General features: G+C 42.5%; 2 protein-coding genes across 3 annotated transcripts in view; one reads left to right on the forward strand and one right to left on the reverse strand.

Moving 5' to 3' along the window:
* rttn (rotatin) overlaps positions 1–13,399 on the reverse strand; it is a 29,280-nt gene extending 15,881 nt beyond the window's left edge. The window contains exons 1-26 of the mRNA XM_037456349.2: positions 13,268–13,399; positions 12,717–12,904; positions 12,241–12,430; positions 11,960–12,049; positions 11,737–11,827; positions 11,395–11,509; positions 9,934–10,084; positions 9,389–9,560; positions 8,655–8,845; positions 8,391–8,506; positions 7,325–7,492; positions 7,030–7,242; positions 6,735–6,847; positions 6,511–6,637; positions 6,110–6,235; positions 5,739–5,855; positions 5,079–5,218; positions 4,293–4,464; positions 4,098–4,197; positions 3,461–3,546; positions 2,733–2,850; positions 2,138–2,234; positions 1,981–2,046; positions 1,701–1,892; positions 863–1,105; positions 148–304 (exon numbers count right to left, since the gene is read on the reverse strand). Of these exons, the coding sequence (XP_037312246.2) occupies positions 148–304; positions 863–1,105; positions 1,701–1,892; positions 1,981–2,046; positions 2,138–2,234; positions 2,733–2,850; positions 3,461–3,546; positions 4,098–4,197; positions 4,293–4,464; positions 5,079–5,218; positions 5,739–5,855; positions 6,110–6,235; positions 6,511–6,637; positions 6,735–6,847; positions 7,030–7,242; positions 7,325–7,492; positions 8,391–8,506; positions 8,655–8,845; positions 9,389–9,560; positions 9,934–10,084; positions 11,395–11,509; positions 11,737–11,827; positions 11,960–12,049; positions 12,241–12,430; positions 12,717–12,904; positions 13,268–13,298 (3,570 nt within the window). The 5' untranslated portion in view covers positions 13,299–13,399. The remainder of the gene's footprint in view (positions 1–147; positions 305–862; positions 1,106–1,700; positions 1,893–1,980; positions 2,047–2,137; positions 2,235–2,732; positions 2,851–3,460; positions 3,547–4,097; positions 4,198–4,292; positions 4,465–5,078; positions 5,219–5,738; positions 5,856–6,109; positions 6,236–6,510; positions 6,638–6,734; positions 6,848–7,029; positions 7,243–7,324; positions 7,493–8,390; positions 8,507–8,654; positions 8,846–9,388; positions 9,561–9,933; positions 10,085–11,394; positions 11,510–11,736; positions 11,828–11,959; positions 12,050–12,240; positions 12,431–12,716; positions 12,905–13,267) is intronic.
* A 4,709-nt stretch (positions 13,400–18,108) lies between these two features.
* On the forward strand, positions 18,109–24,696 carry LOC119198694 (suppressor of cytokine signaling 6). Of its 2 annotated transcripts, none has more exons than XM_037456133.2 (3): positions 18,109–18,538; positions 19,000–19,069; positions 19,818–24,696. In XM_037456133.2, exon 3 carries the CDS (start codon positions 19,944–19,946, stop codon positions 21,552–21,554), a length of 1,611 nt encoding a protein of 536 aa, XP_037312030.1. In that variant the 5' UTR covers positions 18,109–18,538; positions 19,000–19,069; positions 19,818–19,943; the 3' UTR covers positions 21,555–24,696. The 2 variants fall into 2 exon arrangements, with proteins under 2 accessions (XP_037312030.1, XP_037312031.1); XM_037456134.2 differs by having other exon boundaries at positions 18,111–18,238.
* Positions 24,697–24,767: the final 71 nt, after the last annotated feature.

Below are 24,767 nucleotides of genomic sequence, written 5' to 3' on the forward strand. Positions count from 1 at the left end.
AGCCCTCATTAGTAGAAAATTGTTTATCATCTATATCCCAACCGTGTGTAAGTTTACCAATTTGTGTTCAAAATATTTCTTAAGTAGTCCTTCAAGGCAAAACCTATGCTACCTTTCCTACGTGGAGGTGGGGTAAAATGTTTGTACCTGATTGAGAAGCAGCTGCAGCATCCAGCATAGGTCCTTGTCTTCTGGGTCCGATGCAGACTCTGTGTGTATCCGTTTGAAGTAGACATTCAAAAAGGCAACAATGCCCACTAGCAACCTCTCATCTTCAACGCTGGCTGGAAGCACCTGGAGAAACCTGCAGCGAGGAAGTGAGAGAGAGGAGAGAGAACAAGAGGAAGAGAGCATGGTCAAAGAGAAAAAATCTCAATAATAACTTTGAACTTTATTTTTTGTCTAGGATACTGAATGTGAATGTGTTTTTTTTATTAAACACATACTTAAAACAACATTGAACAGTGTAAATATGGCTATTACTTATGAATCATAACTTTGACATTTTTATTTAGTAACATTTTAATTTCCGTGTAGACTAGTTAGTTATATATTTGTTTTATATTTATGCTGTTTTAATATAATTTTAATAGAGAACTAATATTAATATATTCATAATTTCCTTTGCACAAATTACGTCAAAGATATCAGAAGTCTGCCATACCTCCTCAAGGAATGTTTATTACTTAAATCAAGCCCTGTAACTACAAAAAGCATTATTAATACTATTAATTAATGTGTAAAATCCTTCAACACAATCACACTAAGCACATTGAACCATGGACATCAGTTGCTTCAACAGCCTTAACAGGACAAAAAGTAGGGGAATCGTTATCCATTGTTAAATTTGTATCCTGGGTACCTTGTCACTGCTGCCGGCCAGCTGAGCGAGTGAAGGGTGTCTATGCAGCGCTGGGTGGGGATGTGAGGGTGGGCCAGTTGATCAATCAGTAAATAGAGGCTCAGCCTGGTGAGGGCGGAAGACACCGAGCTGTGTCCTGCGGCTGTGACGATGGCCTTGATGCAGTCCTGCAGCGCAGTGGGAAGATGCATTGCCTGCAGCGATATAACCTGTGCTTCTGACAGCTTTAACTCAGGATGAAATCTGTAGGGACAAAATGTAAATGGTGAAAAACACATATATTTCAAAGCGCACTACGTGACTATTGATGTGCTGACAAGAGTGCTGCACCAGAAGCATACTAATGACTTCATTAACAAACATATTTGATCACCAATCCAGGGAGATGAGACATTTATGAGTCATCCAAAGAGAGATGTTTTTTTAAGAAATACTTGTAAACGAACCAAGCAGAGGCAGGCATCATAGCAGGCAGCAATTACCAAGCAATTCTCCAGGAAACCGTCAAAATGATGTCAAAACAGTATGAAAAACGTTATACGGTAATAAGACAAAACAATATCATCAGAGACAAGGACGTGTGCACAAAGTTGTACTGGAAGGAAGATTAAGTCATCTAGAAGAAGTCATCTTCTCCCAAGCAATAATAGTGGATTGATCAATCCGTGGTGTGCTTTAAACATATTTACTGTAATTAAGCCGGTTGGAACTGTGTGGGGCACATTGTCATCTTTTTGAATTAACTCACATTAGAGCTAAACAAAGACCGATGAAACACAAGATGCCAAGCCTTTTGAAACAATTCTCCACCAGAGTGAGAAACATAGGCGATACTTACTCAGTGGCACTGGTGGAGGTGCCATGCAGCTCTCCGATGAGGTTGTCCATCCCAGAATGCCATGCAGTGTTCCAGGCCACCTGCAGTGCGAAGCGGGCGGGGGCCAGGGTCAGGAGGTCAGAGGACGAGGGCAGGACGCAGCAGTGCGGGCTGACGGCATGATGAGTCGCTGCCTGGAATGGGATGTTGTACCTGGGAGAAGAGTAAACCCGCTTGCGTTTCTTTTGCAGTGCAGCTCAATGTTAAATGTTGATCTTCAAACCTTTACAGATGAGTTTACCTGCGCATCACTGACAGAGGCAGGGAGAACGGTGTGAGCGTCACATCTGTATTGCATGAATCTGACCTGAGTCATACAGAAAGCAGGTAGAAATATTGAATGGATTTGCATGTCTTTTGGGAAATGGAAAGTTCAAAAAGAGGAAAGATAAAATTACCACATCTCAATGCTGGCAATCTCGTCAAATAGCAGTAAACTCATTAGGACGGCGATCTCGTTTCCATTGCCTTTGTTCTCCTTTAATATCAACGATGCTATAATGAAGACATCACAGACAAATTACAGAACAACCACCACTCTGGATCTTGTGAGCGAATGCATATGAAAATATTTTAAATCCCATTACAAAGTGGAAGTTTGGAAAGCCCCTATGAGATTACTACCCCATACCAGGCATTTGTTCACATAATAACACTGAAATTGGGCATTGAACGCAAAGCACAACAACCTGGATCATTTTTTCTGCATAAATACAGATTTCTGCTGAATCTATAACTATAAAAAGGAAATGAAGATGCTGCAATTTAAATTAAGTGGCTGATAATTTAGCTGCAAATTATGCAGAGATGAGCACCATGGCAACCAGTTGCATCACACTAATATGCCAATTACTGCAGTGTGACAACATGGTTAAAAGCTATGCATCAATGGGTGACTTGTCAGCTTTTTTTTTGTTTTTTTGGAAACTGTGCCCCTGAGCCACACAACACAACGTGTAGAGCTGTTAGTTAATGAGTTGCCTCGTGAATTACCCCTGAGCAGTGTTAGGAGCAGGAGGTTGCGATGTGCCAGACTGTGCCTCAGAGATGGATCAGCATAAGCCAACTTCCTCAGGATACACACACACGACTCCAGCAGGCAATCCAAGCTCTGGGGAAAGCAGCAACATATGCACCCAGTGTTTAATTGCAGGGAAAACACAATCAAACACACATATTCTCTGTCTGTCTCCCCCTGCTCTGTGTCTCTCCCATACAAATGCGCAGGGTCTTTTTACTGTCACTTCGCATTAGCTAAACCCGAGACAGCTTAGGTTGTAGGCAATGGAGGGGCTGGGACAAACGTAGCCTGCAGGCATCCCTCTCATACACACTTGTTGTTTGCGCCAAATCACTCTTTGTGGCCCCGTTCCTTCACCTCCGTGCAGCCGGACGATTACCCCTGTTAGCGCCTTCTGATTCAAGGCTTGGGAATGATCAGCAGATTGTAGTTACTGGAGGGCGAAAATCACTGCTGACCATGGCCTGTCCGACACTATTAATACAGGCCATTTCATCCTTCCATCATGCACGCCTCAGTGGGTCCCCTCCACATCCGCTGGCAACTCGTGTGCTCATATGAGCTATGAAATTCAAACTAGGACATGTACGCGAACGAGAGGGCGTGGAGCTGCATTCATGAGGCACGGTGGTAGTTTCACTTAAACAGCAAGTCATTGAGCAAGTCATTTATCACTTGGCGAAAGCAGGTGTGTTTTTACCTTGTCGCCGTTTACACTCCCTGTGATGAAAGAAACTACTTTGTCTGTTATTCCGAGATTCTTCAGCACTGGGTGCATTGCTGTGTCTGCAGGGAAGTGGGAGAACAATAGATGAGAGTGCAGACAATAAACATTTGCATAAATCATTAACTATTTGCTTTTCTTTGCTCGTCAAAAACATACAGTGCCGCAGCACTTCAGAGTGAGCTCTCACTTTATCACACAAACTTACAAAAATGCATGTTTTTTTATTTCATCAAGTCCATACAAATTGTCTCTATGTGCCTGTTTAGTCCTTTGAAAAACTATTTGTGTTGTACGACTACATTCTGTCGGAACACTTTGCAGTGATATTATCGGCTTTACAGACTTTCAAGTGCGTGTGGGGTACAGAGTGTAACCATCTATGTTTGTTTCCTTTTAAAATACACCTCCACATGAGCACCATGAAAACTCCACCACGAGAGACAAATGAACAAAGACTTTCGGGGTGGTTTTGAAGTGTCAGCCTGACAGGTCCTAGATTCAACATGGAAATGTATTAAAAACGGTAGATGATGAATACGTTGTGTAATAAATCCAATAGATGTGTTCATAACAATTACTTAACGATCTGTACATTTTACAGACGGCTGACCTTGAAGCACTACAGACAGCTGCTCGGCAGCAGATCTTCTCAGAGAGATGTCAACGGTGTCTGAGGACAGGATACAAAACAGCTTCTCCACAGACTCCACCTGGCCGCCAAGAAACACATTCATAATTCCCGCGTGGCTGCCTGTGCAGACGTGTATCCAGGTGTGTTGTTCCTCATGTGCGTGTGGATTTGTACCTTGAGAACAAACTTGTTGCTGGTGTCCAGCGTGATGTCCAAAGGGGTTCTGAGGCAGAGGAGATTGGGCAGCGAGGAGATTGCCGCTTGGTCCAGGTCTGGTCTGGCTTTGTTGCCATCGTCGTCGCTGGTTAAGTGGGGCAGGATGTGTTGCACTGCTGCTATTCTCACGCTGTTAATAATGAGCAGAGTTTATGCAATACATGAGAGTTAAATATTTCATTGGACATCCGACTGTTTAACATAGCTTGGAGTACCACACAAAGCAGCCCCAGTTGGCAAATGCAGCCTTGTGTCTGCATTATAATACTGATACATGGGTGAAAATGTTACCTGCCTTTGAGTAGGTGAGTGATTTATTTTTATTAAAAAAACATCCAAATGGCTGGCAGGGTAGCTACCGGTTTTACCTGTTGCCTAAATGTACCTGGGCTTGCCTCCTGACCAGTGTCTGGTGATAATTTCCATCTCTATCTATATTCATGGAATGGGACTGGAGGGCTGTTTTACATATGCTTCACAGAGAATCTAGATGACTTCATAGGAGCATCAGCTTACAGCCCCAGACAGTAATATTTTTATCATATTATGGCAGAATATTTAGACTAGATGGACATTGTCAAAATCCCCAAAAACCATGAGACCCAACGTCAAACTAATCAAACAGCTTTTGCAATGCAAAGACACAGAAGAAACACACATCAGACACATGCACAAGCACACATCTGTCATATTCGAGCGCATCTGGGCGGGCGCAGAACAAACAAAAGAAGGAGGCGGACTCACGTGGGTTGTTTGGTAAAAAGAAGTCGGAGGGCTGCCTTGAGCTTGGCTCTGCTCGGAAACACGTCGTCTCTCGCCACGTCCGACATGTCACTTATCAGCAGGACACAGTTGCCCAGGGATTCCTCAGTGCCGGCATAACCCTGCCCCACACACACACACATACACACACAATTCTCAGACTGCCTTGGCAGACAATGCAGCACGGGGAATTCCAGCAAAGCGGCACAGCAGTAAATAAAATATGCATTGCTTTGATTATGAGTGGTTTTGTTTCTTGTTGACATGACGGGCCCAATCTCTGAATGGCTTCCTTGAATTAAATCACATTTGACAGCCTAGTCCAAACCTCATGTATATTCATGAAGGAGTTCCAAGCTTTCTGTTGCATGAAACCGAACAATTAATAAAAGCTGTTTTTTCCTCTTCCCAAAAAGGAAATAATACAACACAGGATATGTAGATGAGAAAATAAATACTCTTTCTCACTGGCAGCTCAATGTAAAGTCTTTGTGATCCAAAATTGAACTTTTGATCACAGTTGTTTTGATTGTGTAGAACTATACACAACATCCCCCCGCTGTGACATAAATGTAATGCAATATGCCGCTTTATGAGCGCTGAAGTACAAATTCAACAGAGCCTTTACAGGGTGCACAACACCTGTAAGATGGGCATGACCGGGTGAAGTGCCTCGTTGAATCTGTCCCAGGTTGATGCTGTCATCATCAATCGTCCTTTGAGCAGGAATAGCAAGATATCCTTGGCAGCAACGTTCACCTATAGATCACAAGTAAATGGCTGAATTCACAAAGGTGCTGCTGGCGAAACATTTACCAGCCAGTGCCATCCGTGACGGACCTTTAAAGCGCCTCAATCACATGACACCAGTGAACCACGACAGCTAAGCATGACCTTTAGGACAATGTACACACAGAAGCCCCTGTACTAAACATGTATTCCTTTCAACTTTAACCTAGCACATTAAATGTGAGGTCGAAAAATCAAGTTTGTGAACAAGGGATTTTTCCTACCTTCTCTGCAGAATCCTGGAGTCCAAAAGCACACATTTCATAGAGCACCCTGTGGTGGGTGAGAAAGTTGATTCCACCGCAGGCTGCCGATTCCTGCCGGGACGCATTCTGAATGCCAAGGCAGTCCTAGAGAACCAAAGCACACTGTAAATGATCACTACCCGCTCACTTTTGCTCTCATACACAAGTTTCAATTCACTTTAAATGTGGCCATGTGCTTCAGACGGTAGTTGGTCAAATGAAAAGAAAGTCTCATTTCAAATGTCAAGTGGGCTTTCTTCTGTGCGATTGATTCATTTTCGTCCTACATATTTACATAATGGGTGCCCCACTGAACAGACCCACATAATGGCTTTAGTAGCTATCATTTTAAACACAGACATAAAACGCCGCGCTCTGACCTTGACCAGGTTTAAAGTGTGTTTGTATGTTTCCATCTTGACAGGCAGTGACGGATGGGAAAGCAGCTTGAGGAGAAGTTTCTGGCTCTCTGTTTGGAGGAATGGGCTGGGCTGATCGAACTTCCACCTGGTGGCGGGACGCCAGAAGAATTCAAACGAGCATAGAAACAAATACACACATAAATGCGGCAGACTCTGAAAATTTTTTGTTTTTTCATACGTACAGGTAAGAGCACATGTGAACACACTCCTTGACAACGGGTAAGTGCTGGTGAAACGGGAGCCCGTTTATGGCTTGGTCTGCCAGCTCCAGCAACTCCAACCAGTTCTTTTCTCCCTTGATGCAGAGAATAAATCAATGAATGAAGATAAAAAGGCTTTATGGCCGACGTGAAGCCAAGGGTCCACAGCGAGTGACAGAAATGTAAAGTTGGTATTTTAAATCGAGGACTTTCCTTTGAGACGGCAGAGGTAACTTTTCCATTTGCTTATTGTAATTATGTGACATGCAGCTCACACCTCAGCTTGCGTTTCCTTGAGGAAGTTACAAGTGGATTCCATCCAAAGGGCCGCGCGGGTCACCCTACTGTAGAGGTCATGGCTGTCCGAGTTCGCTTGCTCCAAGTAGGCCACTGCTGCGTCCTGCATGCTGGGTAACAAACTCCCCAACGAAGGGTCCAAGCACATGTGGAAAATCGCTGTTGCTGTGTTTTCTGGGAGATTGTCACTAACCTGTGAGAGGTTAAGAAATCTTAAGCCTCACAGAAAAAAAGGATGGTGAATTGATCGCACGAGTCCACAGAAACACGCTTACCTTCTCGGGAGGGAGGATGGTCTGAAGGAGTTTAATGGTGAATACAGCAATGCCAGTGTAAGCTATTCTGTGGTGAACCTGAGAGCTGGCGGGAATATCTGTTGAATAGCTCTGATGGAAGCGGAGGATATCCCCCAATAGTTCCATGCAGGCTTGCAGCTTCTCTTTCTAAATAGAAACACAAACAGAAATGTAGACAAAAGCATGCAGGCCACACAAACACCACAACACACGCACATGCATTTGTGTTGTGTGCACGTTCACGTACACATGCGCACGCCGGCGCAAAGCTTCTGGCTGGAGGCCAAGAGAAAAATTGCTCGTTCCAGCGGTTAGGAATTGAATGCAATCAGATTTCAGGGTTATTTTGGGACTAGATACAGATCCACCTTATCTCCGTCTGAATAAATTGGAACAATCTATTCTCAGCCACTTTGTTCTAGGAAGGATAAATCGAACAGTGTAAGAATTGAACCAGCAGGGGGCAGTAAATGCCCTGCGCATCGCTGTGGCTGCCGTGAAGCGGCCGGCCCTTTCCCCATAGGAAAAACCTAGAGGTCTGGCACACTAAAGCTGCTCTTCACATAAAGATGACAAAACATTTCTCAGGCTGCAATACTCTGAGCTTGTGTTAAACAGCAGAGGGCCAGAGGGACCGGGGCGTGACGAGTGCATAAGTCTCCCCCCGCATTGGAGCAAACTCTTTAAACAGTCGGCAAGGATGACAAATGACCGCAGGGTTAAAAAACGAAGAAAAGATACAAATGAAACACCAGCTCAACACAACTCATTCTGTGTGGACTTGATACACAGAGTAAATGGAGACATTTACCAAACCAACAATTCTGTGGTTAAACCCAGGGGTAGAGACGAGAGGTGTGCACATATGTGCGAGAAGCACTTTGTAACCTTATATAATTCATTCAGCTTAATCTCGTGCCTACAGTTCTCTTAGACAGTTGAGTACCGTATGCCTGTTTGTCGGTGGCCAACCCGTTTCCCCCTTTCAGTGAAGTGCATCCACTCATGTACATAAAAGGCTGTTATGAGTCGTGTTTTGACTTGCCAGCTCCGTCCCCACCAGGCTGCGATCGTCCCAGACCAGCTCGCAAACACTGTCCCCGAGCAGGGGGACGGCGTCACACAGCAGCTCCAGCACACGATGGAGCGTATGCGAACCCTCTGAGAAAGAAGAGCGGAGGAGAGGAACAGAGTGAGAGAGCTAGGGACCGTTTTTATTTGGACCAAGAAGGAAAAAAAAAGACAGTGGTAACTGATTTATGTACAAAAGATTTACCCTTTCTAAATATACAAACCCAATGACTCCTACCTGTTTTAAGCAGTGGGATGGCATGGATCATGGTGGCAACAGTGAACTGAGCCAAAGTGAGCTGCTGTAACTGCAACTCGAGGACATCTTCTGCACCGAGGTCGGGAAGCTCCAGCTGGGCCACATCTGCAGGAGACTGGGGCGCCGGCCTCTGGGCCTGGACTGGTGCTCCCCCTCGGTTCGAACTGCCACTGGATGGATCACAGATTAAAATTTCATGATCTGTACTCTGGCCACTCAAATAAAAGGAGCGACATATGAGCTGTTTGGGAATGGATGATAAAAAAAACTGCCATCATAGGAATTTTTAAACACTGCAGGCCGGCCGCTAGAGGGCTCCTGGTCTTTTTCATAACCAACAGCATCCTCCTCAGTCTCTCTCATCTCAGTGTGCGGGTTGCTGGTGACACCAGCAGTTTTGTCATTATCCAAGCCACAAAAGAAATCCTGCCTCTAAAAACTAAAAGACTCTCGTTTTAAGTGTGAGGTCTAGTCGACAACACTGCTGAATCACACCAACAAAAAAAATAAATAGGAGTTTCTTCCAGCAAGAGAGATGGACCAAGATAATACCATTTGTGCCTCAGAAGTGTGACTGAGTGAATCGCTCTGCCAAAGACGATTGTCAAAGACATGCAAAAGATACTGAGGGAGAAACGATGTACCAAAAGGGACGCAGTTTAATCAGAGTCCTTCAGCACGTCAAAGAAGAGGCACAGCCTACACATACACACCTGGTGGAAGCTGCATCTCCGTCTTGGCCGTCTCCACTGGCTCTCTGGCTTGTGCGGCCCACGACGGACGGCCGAGGAGAGCACTCGGCCGCCGCCGGAGACGAGGCCTGGGAGCGTTGGGTCGCCCGCACTTCCCGGGAGTAGGAAAAGGACGAGTTCTGGGACACAGAATCTATGCAGGCAAAGAATAACAAAAGCAAGAGAGAGGGCGTCGCTGCACATTAGTTGCACCCTGACTGATACAGCAAAGAGGCGGGTGCTATGAATGACTCAGTCGGAAATTAATCGGTTGACTCAAAAAGTTAATTTTTTTTAAATTGATCATTTTGAAAAAAAGAAAGTAAAACTACAATTTCAAACTACAACAATATATATGTACCACAATATGGTGTGATTTAGGAATTGTTCATGCAAAGCGTATGATTAAAAAGTTCAAACCAATAATGAATATATTTGTTGAAAAATGTAACTGTATAAATGTAAACTAACGGCACAAGCATTGAAAATTCAACAAATCACTAGCTGTAACTCAGATGGCACGCTACCTTGCTTCATAGAGTAAAAGCTTGGATCTTGATGAAAGCGTAGTCTCCTCCGCAGCCCGACACAGAGCTGCCGAAGGCAGGAAAGCGCGTACAAGTGGAGGTAGCCGGCCTCACCTTTACCTGAACCCAGCTTCAACAGGGACAGAAGGTTCTGAAAACACAAGGGGGTATTCTAACTGTAAATCTGGGTTATGTAAAATGTTTTCTGAGGCTCCAAATACCAACCAGTAACATCCAATTAGTACATTATTGTAATTGGGAAAATGTATTTCTTTGTGGATAGGCTTAGAAATAGAAACAGATCCCCAAGCTGAAACAATGTACAAGACTGTAAAAACAGGCGCCAAAGTCAGAGAAAGAAATGTTACAATAAAACTAGCTAAATAAAAAGGGAAAGTAGATAGAAGTAGTTTGGATTCCATGAGCCAACGATGTCTCTAAATCCAAGTCTGGTGGTAGCTCTAGAAACTCAAACCAAGGGCAAATTGAAGCCACGATTGGAAATGTACTTTTCCCATTATGATTTTCGGTGATGAGACTGCTGGGCGATGCAAAGACCTGGAGACCGATTCAACATTATTCACTGCTTTATTAAAAAACAGTAATGTTCACAGTGTGGCTCATCGGGGCAAGTCTCGTCCAACACTCAGTTACAGTCTGTGCCAGTGAAAGAAGGCCTCTGTTAAGCGATGAGCTATGTTGCCAATATGATACTGGTGGATAATTTAAAAAGGTGCAGGACACATTTTTCACAGAAACGATAGAGAGCAAATCTCCTGAATGTAAAGAAAAACAAATAGATGAGCGTCACTGTTGAATTCATTAGTAGGTTCAATGTGGATTCAGTTAGAATACACATTAAATTGAGAAAACATTAAAACAAATTCAATAAGTGCTTCAAGAGGAAAATAAGCAACACATTCCATCAAGGTCTTTCAAACCCTGCATGAAGTACATTATGACCAAACGAAGCCCTCGCAGCAATCTAGTACCTGCTCAAGCAAAGTAAGGCCCCCCAGGCCTCCACAACCTCCTCCCAGATCAAGGACACAGAATTATAAATTGGTGATCTGTTCAAGGACACCATTTGACAGGTTATTATTTTGACAGTGGCTCGAGAGACCATCCAATAAATTTCATTGTGGGGATGGTCATGGTAGCCACTCCAAAAGTACATGTAATCTACCTGATGTGAATAAACAAGAAGGATTTACATATACAGTGGGTGAAATAAGTATTGAACACGTCACCATTTTTCTCAGTAAATATATTTCCAAAAGAGCTATTGACATAATACCAAAACAAAGAAGTTCAGAAATAAAGTTATGTGTAACAATGTGAGCTCCTTTGGAAATATATTTACTGAGAAAAATGGTGACGTGTTCAATACTTATTTCACCCGCTGTATAGCACATTAACAATAATATTGTGATTGCAAGAATAATTTAATAGTAATGATACCTGTACAATACTTGGTCTTTGCAGGAAGATCTCAGCAGGAAAATCTTGCATAATGACATCACACAAAAGTTCACATGTGGTCCGCACCAAGTTGGGGTTGCTGCTCCTTAGAGAACTGTTGCAAAAGAATTAAATCTGATTTATTATATACTTAGCACGTGCTCCTTTTTTGGAATTCAAACTGTTAAGAACCAAAAGTTGGCACGCAATGTTTCTTAATATGGACAAAATTAAATGACTAAATGAATCATAACTGCGTTAATTTAACATTGTGTTGTGCTAATTGCATTGCATTTTAATCAGGCATAACATTATTTGTTAGACGCATGTGTTGCCGCTCACCTCTCGTTGGATGAAAGTATGTGTCTGTCTGTGTTTGTCAAGGCCAGCCATGGAAACACAGAAAACTTGAGACATCTCACCGACTCATGCACTGTGCAAAACAGAATGATAAAATGTTTAAAACAATGAATTTATTAGTGTAACAACGCTGTGTTTGGATTAAACTACAAGATGAGACCCAGCACACCAAGTATCCAGGGATGAGTATTCAAAATACTGGTACCTGCTATCTTCTGAGCTTGTACATCCGTGTGGCTCAGCGCGGCCTTGTGGAAATACCCCGTTTTAGGGAAAGGATCTTCAGGTGGCACATCTGTAGACACCAAATCTGTTAAAATATCCTTTTACATCAAAACTGTGACAAAGAGACCTGTGGAAAAACAAAGAAACCAACAAACCAAGCACCGTGCTCTTCGGCCTCTCTGCTTCAAAATATGACAAAACGTGGAAGTTTCCAGAAGACAGAATCAAAACAAACAACCATTTGGCTCTCGCTTGCAACACCTGTTGGAGTAGTAGAGCGCTGTCCATGCGAGTAGACCATTATCTGACTAGGGAGTAGCTCTGGTAGCTGGAACAGCTGGTCCAGGGTTCCGTCGATGACAGCTCGCAGTCTGGGTTCCACATTCGGAGACAGTTGAGTGAGGAAGTCCACCGCCCCGACGTCTCTCAGCATCTGGGCTGCACTAGGATGCTTTCCGAGACAGGATGGCAACAGAATGAAAAAATAAAAAGATGTACAGTGCTTCGAAAAAAAAGGGCAAAAACCAAAGTCTGACATGGAGCTTTATTACATCATATATGAATAAAATGTGAATGTTGATCAGACTGCAATTAACTGGTTAAAATATGCTTAGCCTTGATTAGCCTAAATTGCATTTAAAATGCATCGGAATATTTACAGTTGGTAGACTGCTACTGTGTAGCCACAGAACCAAGCTGTCAATGAAGGTTATGAAAGAGGATGCAGCTGAATCTACCTTTGACAAAGTGGAGAGCAGCTGAAGGACCTCCTCCTGCATCGCCACATCGGGGAAATTGAACCATTCGAGGAGATGCACAAAAAGCATCTTCTCTTGGACAACGTCAGAGACGGAAATCAGCGAATGGTCCAGCTTAGAAATGATGTTCTTTAATGCTCGAACTCTTATCTCCAACAAAGAATGACCTACATTGTGCCCGCCCCCCACAAAAAACAAAAAAGTATTAAGCATTGAGCAGACACATTACAGCAGAGGCAGTTAGCTTGCGGCTAGCTAAGCTACGTTTACGTTCAGAAAGGTTGCAATGACTCGGGATAATCAAAGTTAGTGAGCTAGCCCTAGTGTTGACAACAAATACACCTTTGATGACTGAACCTAGCGTGACGTGATCTACCTTTAGCTTCTAGTGTTAGCTGATGTGCGCAGGCAATCGGCTAGCAGCGTTCAAAAAGGCGACTTTACAGCGTTTTATTTGAACTGTTCAGGTGACGTTAACTAAGTCCGCGTCCTGCGTTACGTTCGCCAAGCAAACAAGAGAGTCGGCCCACCTATTTTATTGATAATGGTGGATAACTCCATGTTCAAGAAGTTGTAGAAGCCGAGGCTCGTGAGTCGGGTGAGTGGCAGTCTGCCGCTGACATGTAAACAGCCGGGGTCGATTTCAACAAACGCGCCAGCCTCGGCCCACTTCCTGTACGGCACCGTGGTGCGTTCAGGAGAGCCGACCTGTGTCGGAAGAATCTTATTTGTTTATCTTTTGGGTAATAATGATGTTATGCTCAATCATATATACAAAAACAAGGTGCAGCGTTTTCAGAGAGATCTGATTCGCAGCACATTGAAACCAGCCCACTGCATTGGAGGCGCGGAGAGAACATTCTTTGTGTGTGTGCTCCAATTGCAGCTGCATACGAGCTAAAGACATCAGGCAAATCCAGGCATAACTGAACAACAGTTGCAAAACCAAACAAGAGGGCTATGCTAGTTCTAAATGACTAGAGGTATGACACATTGTACCAGTTATTTATTGTGTTCAACCAGCAATGACACCAGCTGCGTACAAAGCTCTGTTTTTTACATTTGCAGTAGATTTGATCACATTATGTCAAATCAGATCTTTTATAATGTTAAACATGCTGAAGCAATTTTAAGGACATATCTTTTTTCAAAGGGATTTAATCCAATACTTTGTCAAAAGTTTTACTTTTAACCTAGACAAGTTTGAGAGGATTGCATCTATGCTTTCAAGATAATAAAAAAAACACTAACACAAAGCTTTGTTGTCAGGAGGATGACGCGGTGGGCGCATTATCCATTGCTTTCTTTCACATGTAAGAACATTTGACCAATATCAGAATATTGTCTTTACCGACTTATATGATGTCCTTGTTTTAGAACTTCCATCACACTGAGACACATTTCTAAATCCAAGATGTTTGGACCAAAAAAAAAGTATTGTTTGCACAGCCCTGTAATTTTGTGTGACACATTTGTCATGTTTGGAAACTTTTGCACTTCATTTAAAATTTAAAACAAAAGTTTTGTGGGTTGGAACAGAGTTTGGCAGCACAGCACGTGTCATATTGATGAACCTGCCAAAGGGTCAGGCTTGAGGAGGTTAAGAATTGTGTACCGGCTAGCCCAACATCTGACACATATAGGACTCGGTTTGAATGAAGGTTGTTGATTTTCGGCAGCTGTTCAATGAGCATACAGAAGGAGAACTCCAACATCCAAACAGCTGAGGAGGTCGTCTTTGCCCGGTGGAGAAATACATCGCCTTAGGTCAGACCAGGAGGCCTCAGTACCTGTTGAGTCGGCTTCAAACAGAACATTATATAATTTTGGGTCTGACAACCACTGAATCTGGAAGCACAAACATCCCTTTTTAAAAATAAAAAGATGGGTAGTGGTGTATTTCTAGGCATGCCTTAAATGACCATCAGACATACGGTCTGCAACTCTGCCGGATGTTTTGGGACTTTAAGCTAAATTCATATTAAGGTTGAAGGAATATTTGTCTTTTGAACTTTTGATTTCCTGAGTTCTAAAATATAATTTAAGAGTTTTTAACAGTTTAAATCATATGTAAAATCTGTTATGTATTTTAAATCAGGCTTAATTACTCAAATGCCAGAAACCACCTCAGGCAATTAATGAATGTAAGCCTGATCTCTGATTGGAAACGATGCCAATTTAAATACTTTGAAGCCGGATTTATTCTCAAAGCATCTCAGTCTCTGGACTCTCACAACGGTAAAGCTGATCATGAGTCCTCATGTACCTGACCATATTTCCCAACAGACTGATATCATGGAGCACCATACTGCTGATGTGTGCTTAATTTTGCAGATAATTGGTAGAGATAACATACTTAATGTGCATTTCCTTTCACGGACAAGGTCTAATCCTCAAGCCAAATCACAACAGACTGCAGGAACTGTATGAAAGAATAATAGTTTTACTTCAGTCCAAGCATGGTTGCACATTAAAAGCCTTTAAACATGCCAGTAAATGTAAATATAAGGACGCAGCAATGAGCTATGCACAGTACAGTAAAACTTTCACAATGGCTGCAGGGCAAAAGCATTGGTTGTTACCCTTTTGATGCATAAATCAAGGTCAAATCCGCTCATTAATATAATCATGAACATAGATGTCCAGCAGCAAAATACAAGCAGTTACTTCCAGAATTAGTAATGCAAAATCAAGGATGATGTTGCACTGTATCAGACACCCAAGAACATAGGCAAACATGGCTTTGAGAGTCATTACATTGCATGTGGATGCAGCTAGTGAAATAGCACACAACATAGTATCCAAAGACCAAGGCAAAAAAAGTGATGTAATGGATTGATTCAAGCATGGAACACTCTTTGTTTTAAATATCACAATGAAAAAAACAGGGGAATTAAATCAATCTTCTAAAATAAAGTGAACCTAAACTAGGCAGAGGTGTAGAAAACATCCGTACCGTTCACATATTGTATTATTAAGCCAATCCCTTTCTATGTTATTCCACAGTCATCCCTGAAACAAAACCCAAGTGATCCCACTGTCACTGTTTGACATGCTTGCTGTACCCGTCTTCCGCTCCGCTGAAAGCGTTGTGTAAATGAGCGTGAGCACGTAGGGGCCCCCGACAATCCTCCATCGGTACAGGAGTGAAGTCATAGGACTGAGTTGAGAACTGAAACAGGCACAGACACATTCTGCATATAATGTACGGCTGATACAGCATTCCTTTGAAAAAAAGATGAATTGCGAGGAGCTTTGCCATGTGGAGGTATGTCTCATTAAACACTGGCCTCACTGCACGAAATCTCGACTAGAGAATTTATGAATAAATTCAAATCCTTTTGATAATATGGGTCTTGAGTGAGATCAATTCTCCAGATGCCCTCATGTTGTGCTCTGAGGCGTTGGACGACATCATGCATGATATTCAACCTTAGTCAACTCTTAGATTTCATTCATGTGAAATCTAAACAACCTGCTTTAGTAACTACTTGATCTGTTTATCCCGTCATGACACAGCCTGGGTTATGCCCCCAGCTGAATACTTATCTGTTTTTTGTGTCTGGCAAATATCAACCAGACTAAAGTTTGTTTGTCAGCTCCAATACAACTCACGGAAACATTGCATCTTTGCTTTTCAAGTGTCCTTGGTGCTATATCTAAGAGCTGCCACCCCTCCTTCCTCCCTTTACGCCAGCCCTCCCCTCCCCGTGCCAAGCACATCAAGTGAAGGCAGCCTGATCAACCCTAATAGGGCCGGGTAATTAGAGTCGTTGTGTAGAGCCTGTCTGCACACAGCTGCCCTAAGCAGGCTGGGGAAGGGCTGCCATACACTTGACAGTGTGGAAAAACAATGTAATGTTCAGTATATGGATCAAATTAGGCTGGCTGTGGTAAACACAATTCACTTTAGAACAATACTGACACTAATTAGGCAACCAATGTATCATTTCAGAGTTCAAGTTGTAGTTGCTGAATCAAATGCTTGAAATACTTGGAGAGTGTACTGGATGTCTCTGGAATACAAATTAAAAAATATCTTGCGTAAAGGCCAAACACATTAAAAGTAGTGGTTGATTTTCTTATCTGATACAATGGAAAATAGGATCCTGATTATTGCACTGGGGAAAAGTTGTGTACTGTCCAAAAAAGGTGTGACTAGCAAAGACAAAAGCAAACTGTACATTCTTTGCTTAACAAAAACATTAGTTCATAGCTTCAATTTTATATTAGGCTACTTTTAAGTAACTTCATGCGCAGGAGGTGCGCAACACAGTCAGAACAGACATTGATTAAACACAACAAACTAAATATTGATTGAATACAGATATACTATAATAAATATTAGCGATTTAGGACGATTAAGAAAAATAAAATGGGTGTTTTATTAGACATGTAGCAGCACCTTACTCAAAGTAATCTAGAGTCATTTTAACCAAAGCCAGTAGTGTAAGCACTGTGAATAGGCAACTTCCTGCAGCAACTACACTCTGTTTTTAGATTTGCTGTGCTATGTGTTCAGTTAAAAAAAAAATCTATTTCTATTTGGTTAGGAATCCTAATGTCTCTGCTTTGATGCTTCTGTAAGATCAATACTGCACTAGTGTCAGACGTTGATTGGAGCCATGTGTCTCTATGTTCAATTTATATCCTCAATAACCCTTTTTTGCAGATGTTCACACAACATGTATAGTTTTTGCAAAGCATTCGCCACCTTGCACAACAACTTCCTTCTACATTTGGCAACTGAGCAGCCCCATTATTTACAGCGAAATGCTTTACTCAATTGCATCAAGAGGTGGCTTATTTGGGAATGGGTGAGTGTCACTTCACCACAATAAAAATAGCTCATTATGGGATCTGATTAATGATCCTGTTTACAACCAAGTAATTGAGTGGCAGGCCTTGGCTGATTTAGAATGTTGATTTATGTGAAAATAATTGTGAGTAGAATTCAGAAAAGTTTAGCTGGTTAGGAAATTCTATACTTTCTCCATTTTATTTCTCAGAATATCAGAATATCTTTTGTTGAGAATAATGGAGAACATTTTTTACACCCAGTTTCTGATACTGCAAAGATACAAATATCAGCATTGTGTTACCACCTTCAGAGATATATATTGATTTAACGTATATACAGTATATTTATTTCAATGAAAATATTTGAGATCACTCTTATTTCTTGATGACACAGAATAGGTTTGTTGTTTGGTTAGAATGCTTTTTCATTTGTTTTGAATCTCAAATCATTTGCAGATTAGGTGAGCTGATTTAAAAACAAATATTAGGTTTGTTTAAATATTGTATTGTATATCCCAATTTGTTTAGTGAAACCAATATACACAGGTTTATACAGTGTTGGGGTCGCTCCTCTGGGACGTAAACACTCGGTGAAGCTGCTGATTCGCTGCATCTCCCTCCGCTCCCACAGTTCAACAGGCAACAAAGGAAGAAAGGAAGAGGCCGTCAGCTACAAAGTGTTAGCCAACCCAGGCAGAGAGGTGTCACCTTATTGTGTCATTCCAGTCGGATGTGTACTCCGGCACGTTTAGCGACAACCCGATTCAGCCGGAACAACGCGATATATGGTCGACTAAAGGGAGGCTAACGGTCGTGTAGTCGACAGCGAACGCTAACCTGACGTTAGCTAACTGATAGACTTGGGCAGAAAGCTAATATTAGCCGAGGCTAACATTAGCCCACAGCCGTGAAGAAGCGAACCTTTTGATGAACGTGTTTTGCCAGACAGATGCCATCCCTTCTGGGTTATTTTGCCCAGTGAGACAAGCAGAAGTGACCGGGTAGGAGATGATATCACGTTAACGTGCACATGTTCACTGATGACAGATTTGCTTGGAAAGTAGACATGGTATGCTAACACAGTAGTAACATACTAAGCTAGTGGATGTTAGCATACAGGCTAGAAAATCTCTGTTAAAAATGGCAATGTGTCGCGATTGACCGTGTCGTTTCTCTTGGTTTTAGTCTTTACAGCGTAGCGTCACCTATTCCATCGCAGTTGTGCAGACCGTGCACAATTATTGCCATTAAAGTCCCAACCTGTCAAGCGTAGCTAAGCTAAAGGCATGCTTATGTGACCGTAGGCCTCGCCAGGTCAGGGCATACCTTGCTACCGTTAACTTTATCATCTACACATGCTGCTTATGTTTAAGATACTATAAAAAATGTGTTCGCGATGTTGTGTTTATAAACGTATACAATCAAGACTCGTAGAACTAAATAAAGGCTTTGTGTTTCATAGCATCAAATGAAAGGTGGTGGAGGTGGAACTTGACCCATCCAACTGAGTCACCATTTTCCTGCACATAATGGTGAGTAATCAGACTGCAGCTGTCGTGATATCGAGCAGCTTTATTTAGATCTAAGTCTAAGTAGAACATGTCTCTAGATACTAGATTTTAATCATATTGTATTGATACATGTGTGGGCATTGGATATTTGAACTGTGATATAGTTTTCTATTGTTTGGCTTCCAATCCTAGTTAAATAGATGTTAAATTAAATATTGACTTTTTGGTACATGTGCTGGCTTTCAGGTATAATGGCTGTTAAGGAACTTTGTGTATTCCATAGTAAAACAATGCTGAAGGGCAGTGATCCTAAATACACAACCAAAGTAACGAGGGAGTTTTAATGGCAAACGGTGGCAGCAGCACAAGCCGAGCAAAATGTGACCTGTTAAACTAACAAATATCTTTTAATGTCTGTTGACAGTTCAAACATCCACAGCAACAAAAGATTTATTACAAATCCCCTGTGCTGGGATTACATCGTTTAGGGCTAGAATAAAAACATGAATAATCAAAGGATCATTTTTCTACCTTAATTCTGTTTGTTTGATAAATTGCTGCACTTTTGTGCTGTAATGGGATCTATCATTGTTAAATTAAACTGTATTAGAGGGCCATACTGTGTGTTAGATTCTAAATCTTTTAGTTATTAATGGCAATCATTAAAGTTATGAACCCAATGCACAGCCCTCTAAAAGTAGTTTTGGGAACAAACTGAAATAATTATAAATGAATATCAATAATCTTTTGTGTTGGTTTCTTTCAACAGGGTTTGATGTCTCCACTGTATGCATGACTTGTTTTGTGCGGCCTGATGGGAGGACACTGTGGATAGTACTTTCATCAGAATACCAGAAGCGCCAACCCATGCCCCCACTTTGGAGGGCCTGTCAGAATGAAGAAGATAAGCCTTAAGACCATCCGCAAGTCCCTCAGCATAAAGGGCAAGGAGGAGGGTGACTTTGTCATGCTGCAGCAGCCCTCGGTGACTCCAGAATTTTCCAAGGAAGAGTCACTTTTTGGGGGCTGCTACACCAAAGAGCTATCTGGGTGTGACCTTGGTAGTGAAGAGGACAAAGGAGGCCAGAATAAGAGCCGCTCAAAGAGCGAGAGCCTGATGGGATCACTCAAGAGGAGACTGTCCGCTAAGCAGAAGGCAAAAGTAAAAGGCAGCCCCTCTGCCATAGGCTCAGTGGACGATGATGACTCGTTCTCCTCCTCTTCTGTGCCTATCAGCTTTAATGAGGTGAAAGCCCAGAGACCCCTTAGATCTTCATCCTTACGTAGTCACCATTATAGCCCTTCGCCTTGGCCTCTGCGCTCCGTGAACTCTGATGAGGCGTGTATTAAGATGGAGGTAAAGGTTAAAGCCATGGTTCATTCTCCCAGCCCAAGTCCCAACTTGCACGGTGTCCGTAAAGAATTTCATGATTTTCAAATGGAAGGGCTCTTTCAGGACCAAGCAGAATCCTTAAAGAATCTCCAACAGCCACAAAACGGGGAGCTGCATCTAGATATTGATGAAAATGACGTGCCTGTGGTGCTCGGGTTGACTCCCCAGGACTACATCCAGTACACAATGCCTTTAGATGAGGGAATGTACCCAGAGGGGTCCCACTCTTTCTGCCTGGATAGCTCCTCTCCTATGGAGGTGGTGACTGAAGCAGACAACGCGTCCCTCCACACAGACCAGGGACCGGAGGAACATGAACTGGTTTGTGGGTTGCCTCCGGATCTCTTCATGGAAACCTCGGTTAATAGTCTTCTCATTGGTTCCGCTGCAGTGATGCTCCAAAGCTCTCGACTAGAGGTCCAACGTCCCCTCTCTCCCCTCATGTCGCCCATGATCAGAAACGGACACATTCCGAGGACGTTTTCAGGGTTCAGCTCTTCGGACAGCCAGGTAGCCGAGAGGGTAAGGCACCACCTCAACTTTGACCCAAATTCAGCCCCCGGGGTCAGTCGGGTGTACGACTCGGTGCAGAGCAGCGGGCCCATGGTCGTCACCAGCCTGACGGAGGAGCTGAAGAAGCTGGCGAGGCAGGGCTGGTACTGGGGCCCCATCACACGCTGGGAGGCCGAGGAGAAGCTGATCAACCTGGCTGACGGCTCATTCCTGGTCCGAGACAGCTCGGATGACCGGTACCTGCTCAGCCTGAGCTTCAGGTCCCAGGGCAAAACCCTCCACACCCGCATCGAACACTCCAACGGACGCTTCAGCTTCTACGAGCAGCCTGACGTGGAGGGACACACGTCCATCGTGGACTTAATCGAACACTCCATCAGAGACTCGGAGAACGGAGCTTTTTGCTATTCCCGGTCCCGCCTACCAGGTTCTGCAACCTACCCCGTCAGACTAACCAACCCAGTATCTCGGTTTATGCAAGTGCGCTCCCTGCAGTATCTCTGTCGCTTCGTCATCAGACAATACACAAGGATAGACCTGATCCGGAAACTGCCCTTGCCTAACAAGATGAAAGATTATCTGCAAGAGAAGCACTACTAAGGAGACAGAGATAGGACAGTAGTAGAAATTTGCACTTTTTGTGTTCAGTTAAGAGATTTAAACAAGGTTTACAGACAACCACAGTTTTGAGACAATTGGTTCTGGTGGCTCTTGATTTGTGTCCAGGTGACTTCTGTCACTGTTAAGTCCTCCATTCCATTGTGATGGTTTTCCTGCTGGTTTTAGAAAGTGCCACTTCCAGAAACATAAGCCAGCACATAATCTATTGCAGAAGTATAGAATAGGGATTCAGCTAAGTTTTCTTAGCTGCCTAAATTAAGTGTAGACATTCGTGTAGTGTAACATCCAGCTGTGGAGTCTGTAGGAAAATAAAAAATGTCAAAATATATTATTTTTATCCTCCTTCAAAAATTACAACGTATTGCTACAATGAAGTTTTAAGAATCAAATGTTCTGCAGCCTGACCGATTTTGATCATCTTTTGCTTTTCATTACTTATCAGATGCAACATTAACAGTCTTTTTCAGTATGACCAAACTAGATATTCAAGTAGATGTTTGCATACTATGTAATTTGTCAAATAGCATAGCTTGCTGAAAAAACAAGTGACGATGGCCAACCTATGGTTTTCACGTTAACCGTGATGTTTTTTCTAATTTACGAATTGGATGCAGATTATTCCTCAGGTATCCTCTGACTCTAGTTACAACTGACTTGCTGCATGTCCAGTTGTTTCAGTAGGTTAACAGACACTGACGCGCTTCGCTCAGATGAGATTAAACACAAACGGGCCCACAAATATGAACAACATGTTCCTGCAAAAGATGACCAAAATTTGCCGGGCTGAGGGGGGGTTTAACAGTTTGGTAAGAGAAGTAACTCTAAATAGTATGGCTGCATGTAGCCATTATATAATGTGCAAGCCAAAAAGGTACTTTTGATGCTGGATTTTTATGTGCCGTTAGTAGAAACGGCACCAAGAAGATGTATAAGCCTTTTTGAAATATTACTGCTAATCGTTAAATCTTTCTGCATTAGGAATGTCACAAAAGGGCACTGCAGCTCAGGCCTAACAACTTTGTCACTATCTGTAATGCTCGTCTCTGCATGTAGTAACGCAGACAATTAAGGGCACCGTAGAGTATTTCTACCCGACGGAGGGAGTCATTTAAGAGCAACGCTGAGCAAAACGCTGTTTCAATGCACAGTTCCATTCACCGTAGGCCGCTTACAAGTATAAAAAAAAAAAATAATCCCCTTAGTTAACTTACAACTAAAAATACCTCTAGTCGTTCGTTCCGAGCTGCACCCACGTCTAAAAAAGCCAGAGTGTGTGTGTGAGCGCAGCAGCCAATGTGTGAGGGTCGGTCAAAGGATTTGGGTAAAGCCAGTGTTAAGACCTCGCCATCTTGGGAGGGATGCCGGGGCCTCGGCGCGCCACAAAAGTTACATCACAGCATCCAGGCAGCGCTGGTGTCGCATTAGGTTTCAAGGACAAGAAAACGTTCAAATTTAGCCTTTGCTTTATTCACCCCGTCCCAACGGAGCTGCACTACCACTCCGATTGTCTCCACTTGGCTGTTTGTGCCAGAGTAAAGGGAAGAGCACACAGGAAGCTACGCAAGTGCTTTATATGGATACTTTGACTGGGAATTGTCTTTTCACATTATGAATGAGCTTTTTGGACATCAGTGTCTCTTTTTTTTTATTTTTATTTTTTTCAAAGTATTTCAGAGAATGGTCTTTGGTAGGTCGTTTAGCGCGTAGCTCTGGTTCTTGTTGGCTGGAAGTGTCTGAGGAGGTCGCCGCGGATCCAGCACAGCGGGAATCGGATAGGAACTTTGAATGGTGTTGCATGTTTAAAGACTTAGCATCTTAAAGCGGAAACCTTTGAGTTGTATAGGAATGAAGGATTTTAGGTTGCGCGTTTCGGAGGAGTAGAGGGACGCGTTCCTGTCACAAACATTGGCTGGACATTTTGTGTACGTGAAAATGTTTGTCTTTTTAGAATCCTTCTGTGGGTTTAGTTTGTAACATTTGCCGTCTGGGGGGGATGGGGCTGTACAAAAGAAATGTACGCTTGTTTGAGGTATCCATTTTATCTGCCTGCAGACCAGTTACAGAGAGCATGAGAATTGTAAGAACATCGTTGTCACACTTTTTGCACTTGAATATACTCTTGATGTGCTTGGATCCTCTCCTTCAGATGGCAGTTTTAAAGACGAGTTAAAGTCACACGTTTGTCCTTATGTGTTCATATAACTGTTTGGATTGAAACCAGATTGTTTTTGTTTTGTCATATCTGTGGGATATAAAGGGTAAGGCACCAGCATCACATCAAAGCCCCCGCTAATGCTCATGTGCTGTAGAGGATTCAGATCGTGGCAAGGACGCGGAAATAAATTAAACTTTTTTTTTTTTGTGGGGCGTGAGTGTGTATGTGTTTCAGTTGAAATGTGAAAGTAAAATGTTAGTCTTTTATAATACAATGTTCTTTTTGATTGCATTTCCATTCTAATTTGCAATTTGTCACCTGATTTTGCCAAGCAGGAACCAGTTTCATATGGTGTTGCTGCTGTCACTTGTCAATACCTATTAAGCGTTATTGCCTTCAATGTTTGATTCCAGAAGTTGATGCTTGTTCAGACTGCCGAAGCATTTTGAATTAATAACAGCCGTTTAGCACTTAACAAGCTCTGTTTTTTTTGTGCATCTCCGTGAGTGAAGGTGATTGTTTACAACACAACGTTTCAAAATGCCCCTCCCTTCTCTTTCTTTTGTTTACCCTCTCACATGAACATGTTGGTACAATTTACGTATTTCATTTTAATGTGTTTTCACACATTTGTGCTGCTTACGGATATGATTACCTTGCTTGTATTTAACAACGGGGGAGAAATAGAATGTCACCAATGTAGATGTTAACATTTTGACTTGTTTTCATCTTGGGAGAGCAAAGCAGTTTTTAACAAAGCGTCTTCAGTCAAGAGCATTAGTAGCGATTAGTAAAACCCTTTGTAGAATTACCGGTTCACTCCAGTTTACATTGGTTGTCAACTTTCCAAAGTAGATGGTCTTTTTGTATTTTTCTTTTGGAAAAAAAAATCAACAGTGATTTATTGCACACTTTGGATACAGTTAAAGAGTTTTTTGTATCTGCCAATTATAAATTATAAATAAATTTTTAAAAAAAAAAAACTATATTCTAAAAGAATCTTTGTCCACTTTTTTTGTCATTTGAAATGAAAGCGT

The sequence above is a fragment of the Pungitius pungitius genome, chromosome 19 (genome assembly GCF_949316345.1).
Source record: "Pungitius pungitius chromosome 19, fPunPun2.1, whole genome shotgun sequence".
NCBI classification, from domain to species: Eukaryota; Metazoa; Chordata; class Actinopteri; order Perciformes; family Gasterosteidae; genus Pungitius; species Pungitius pungitius.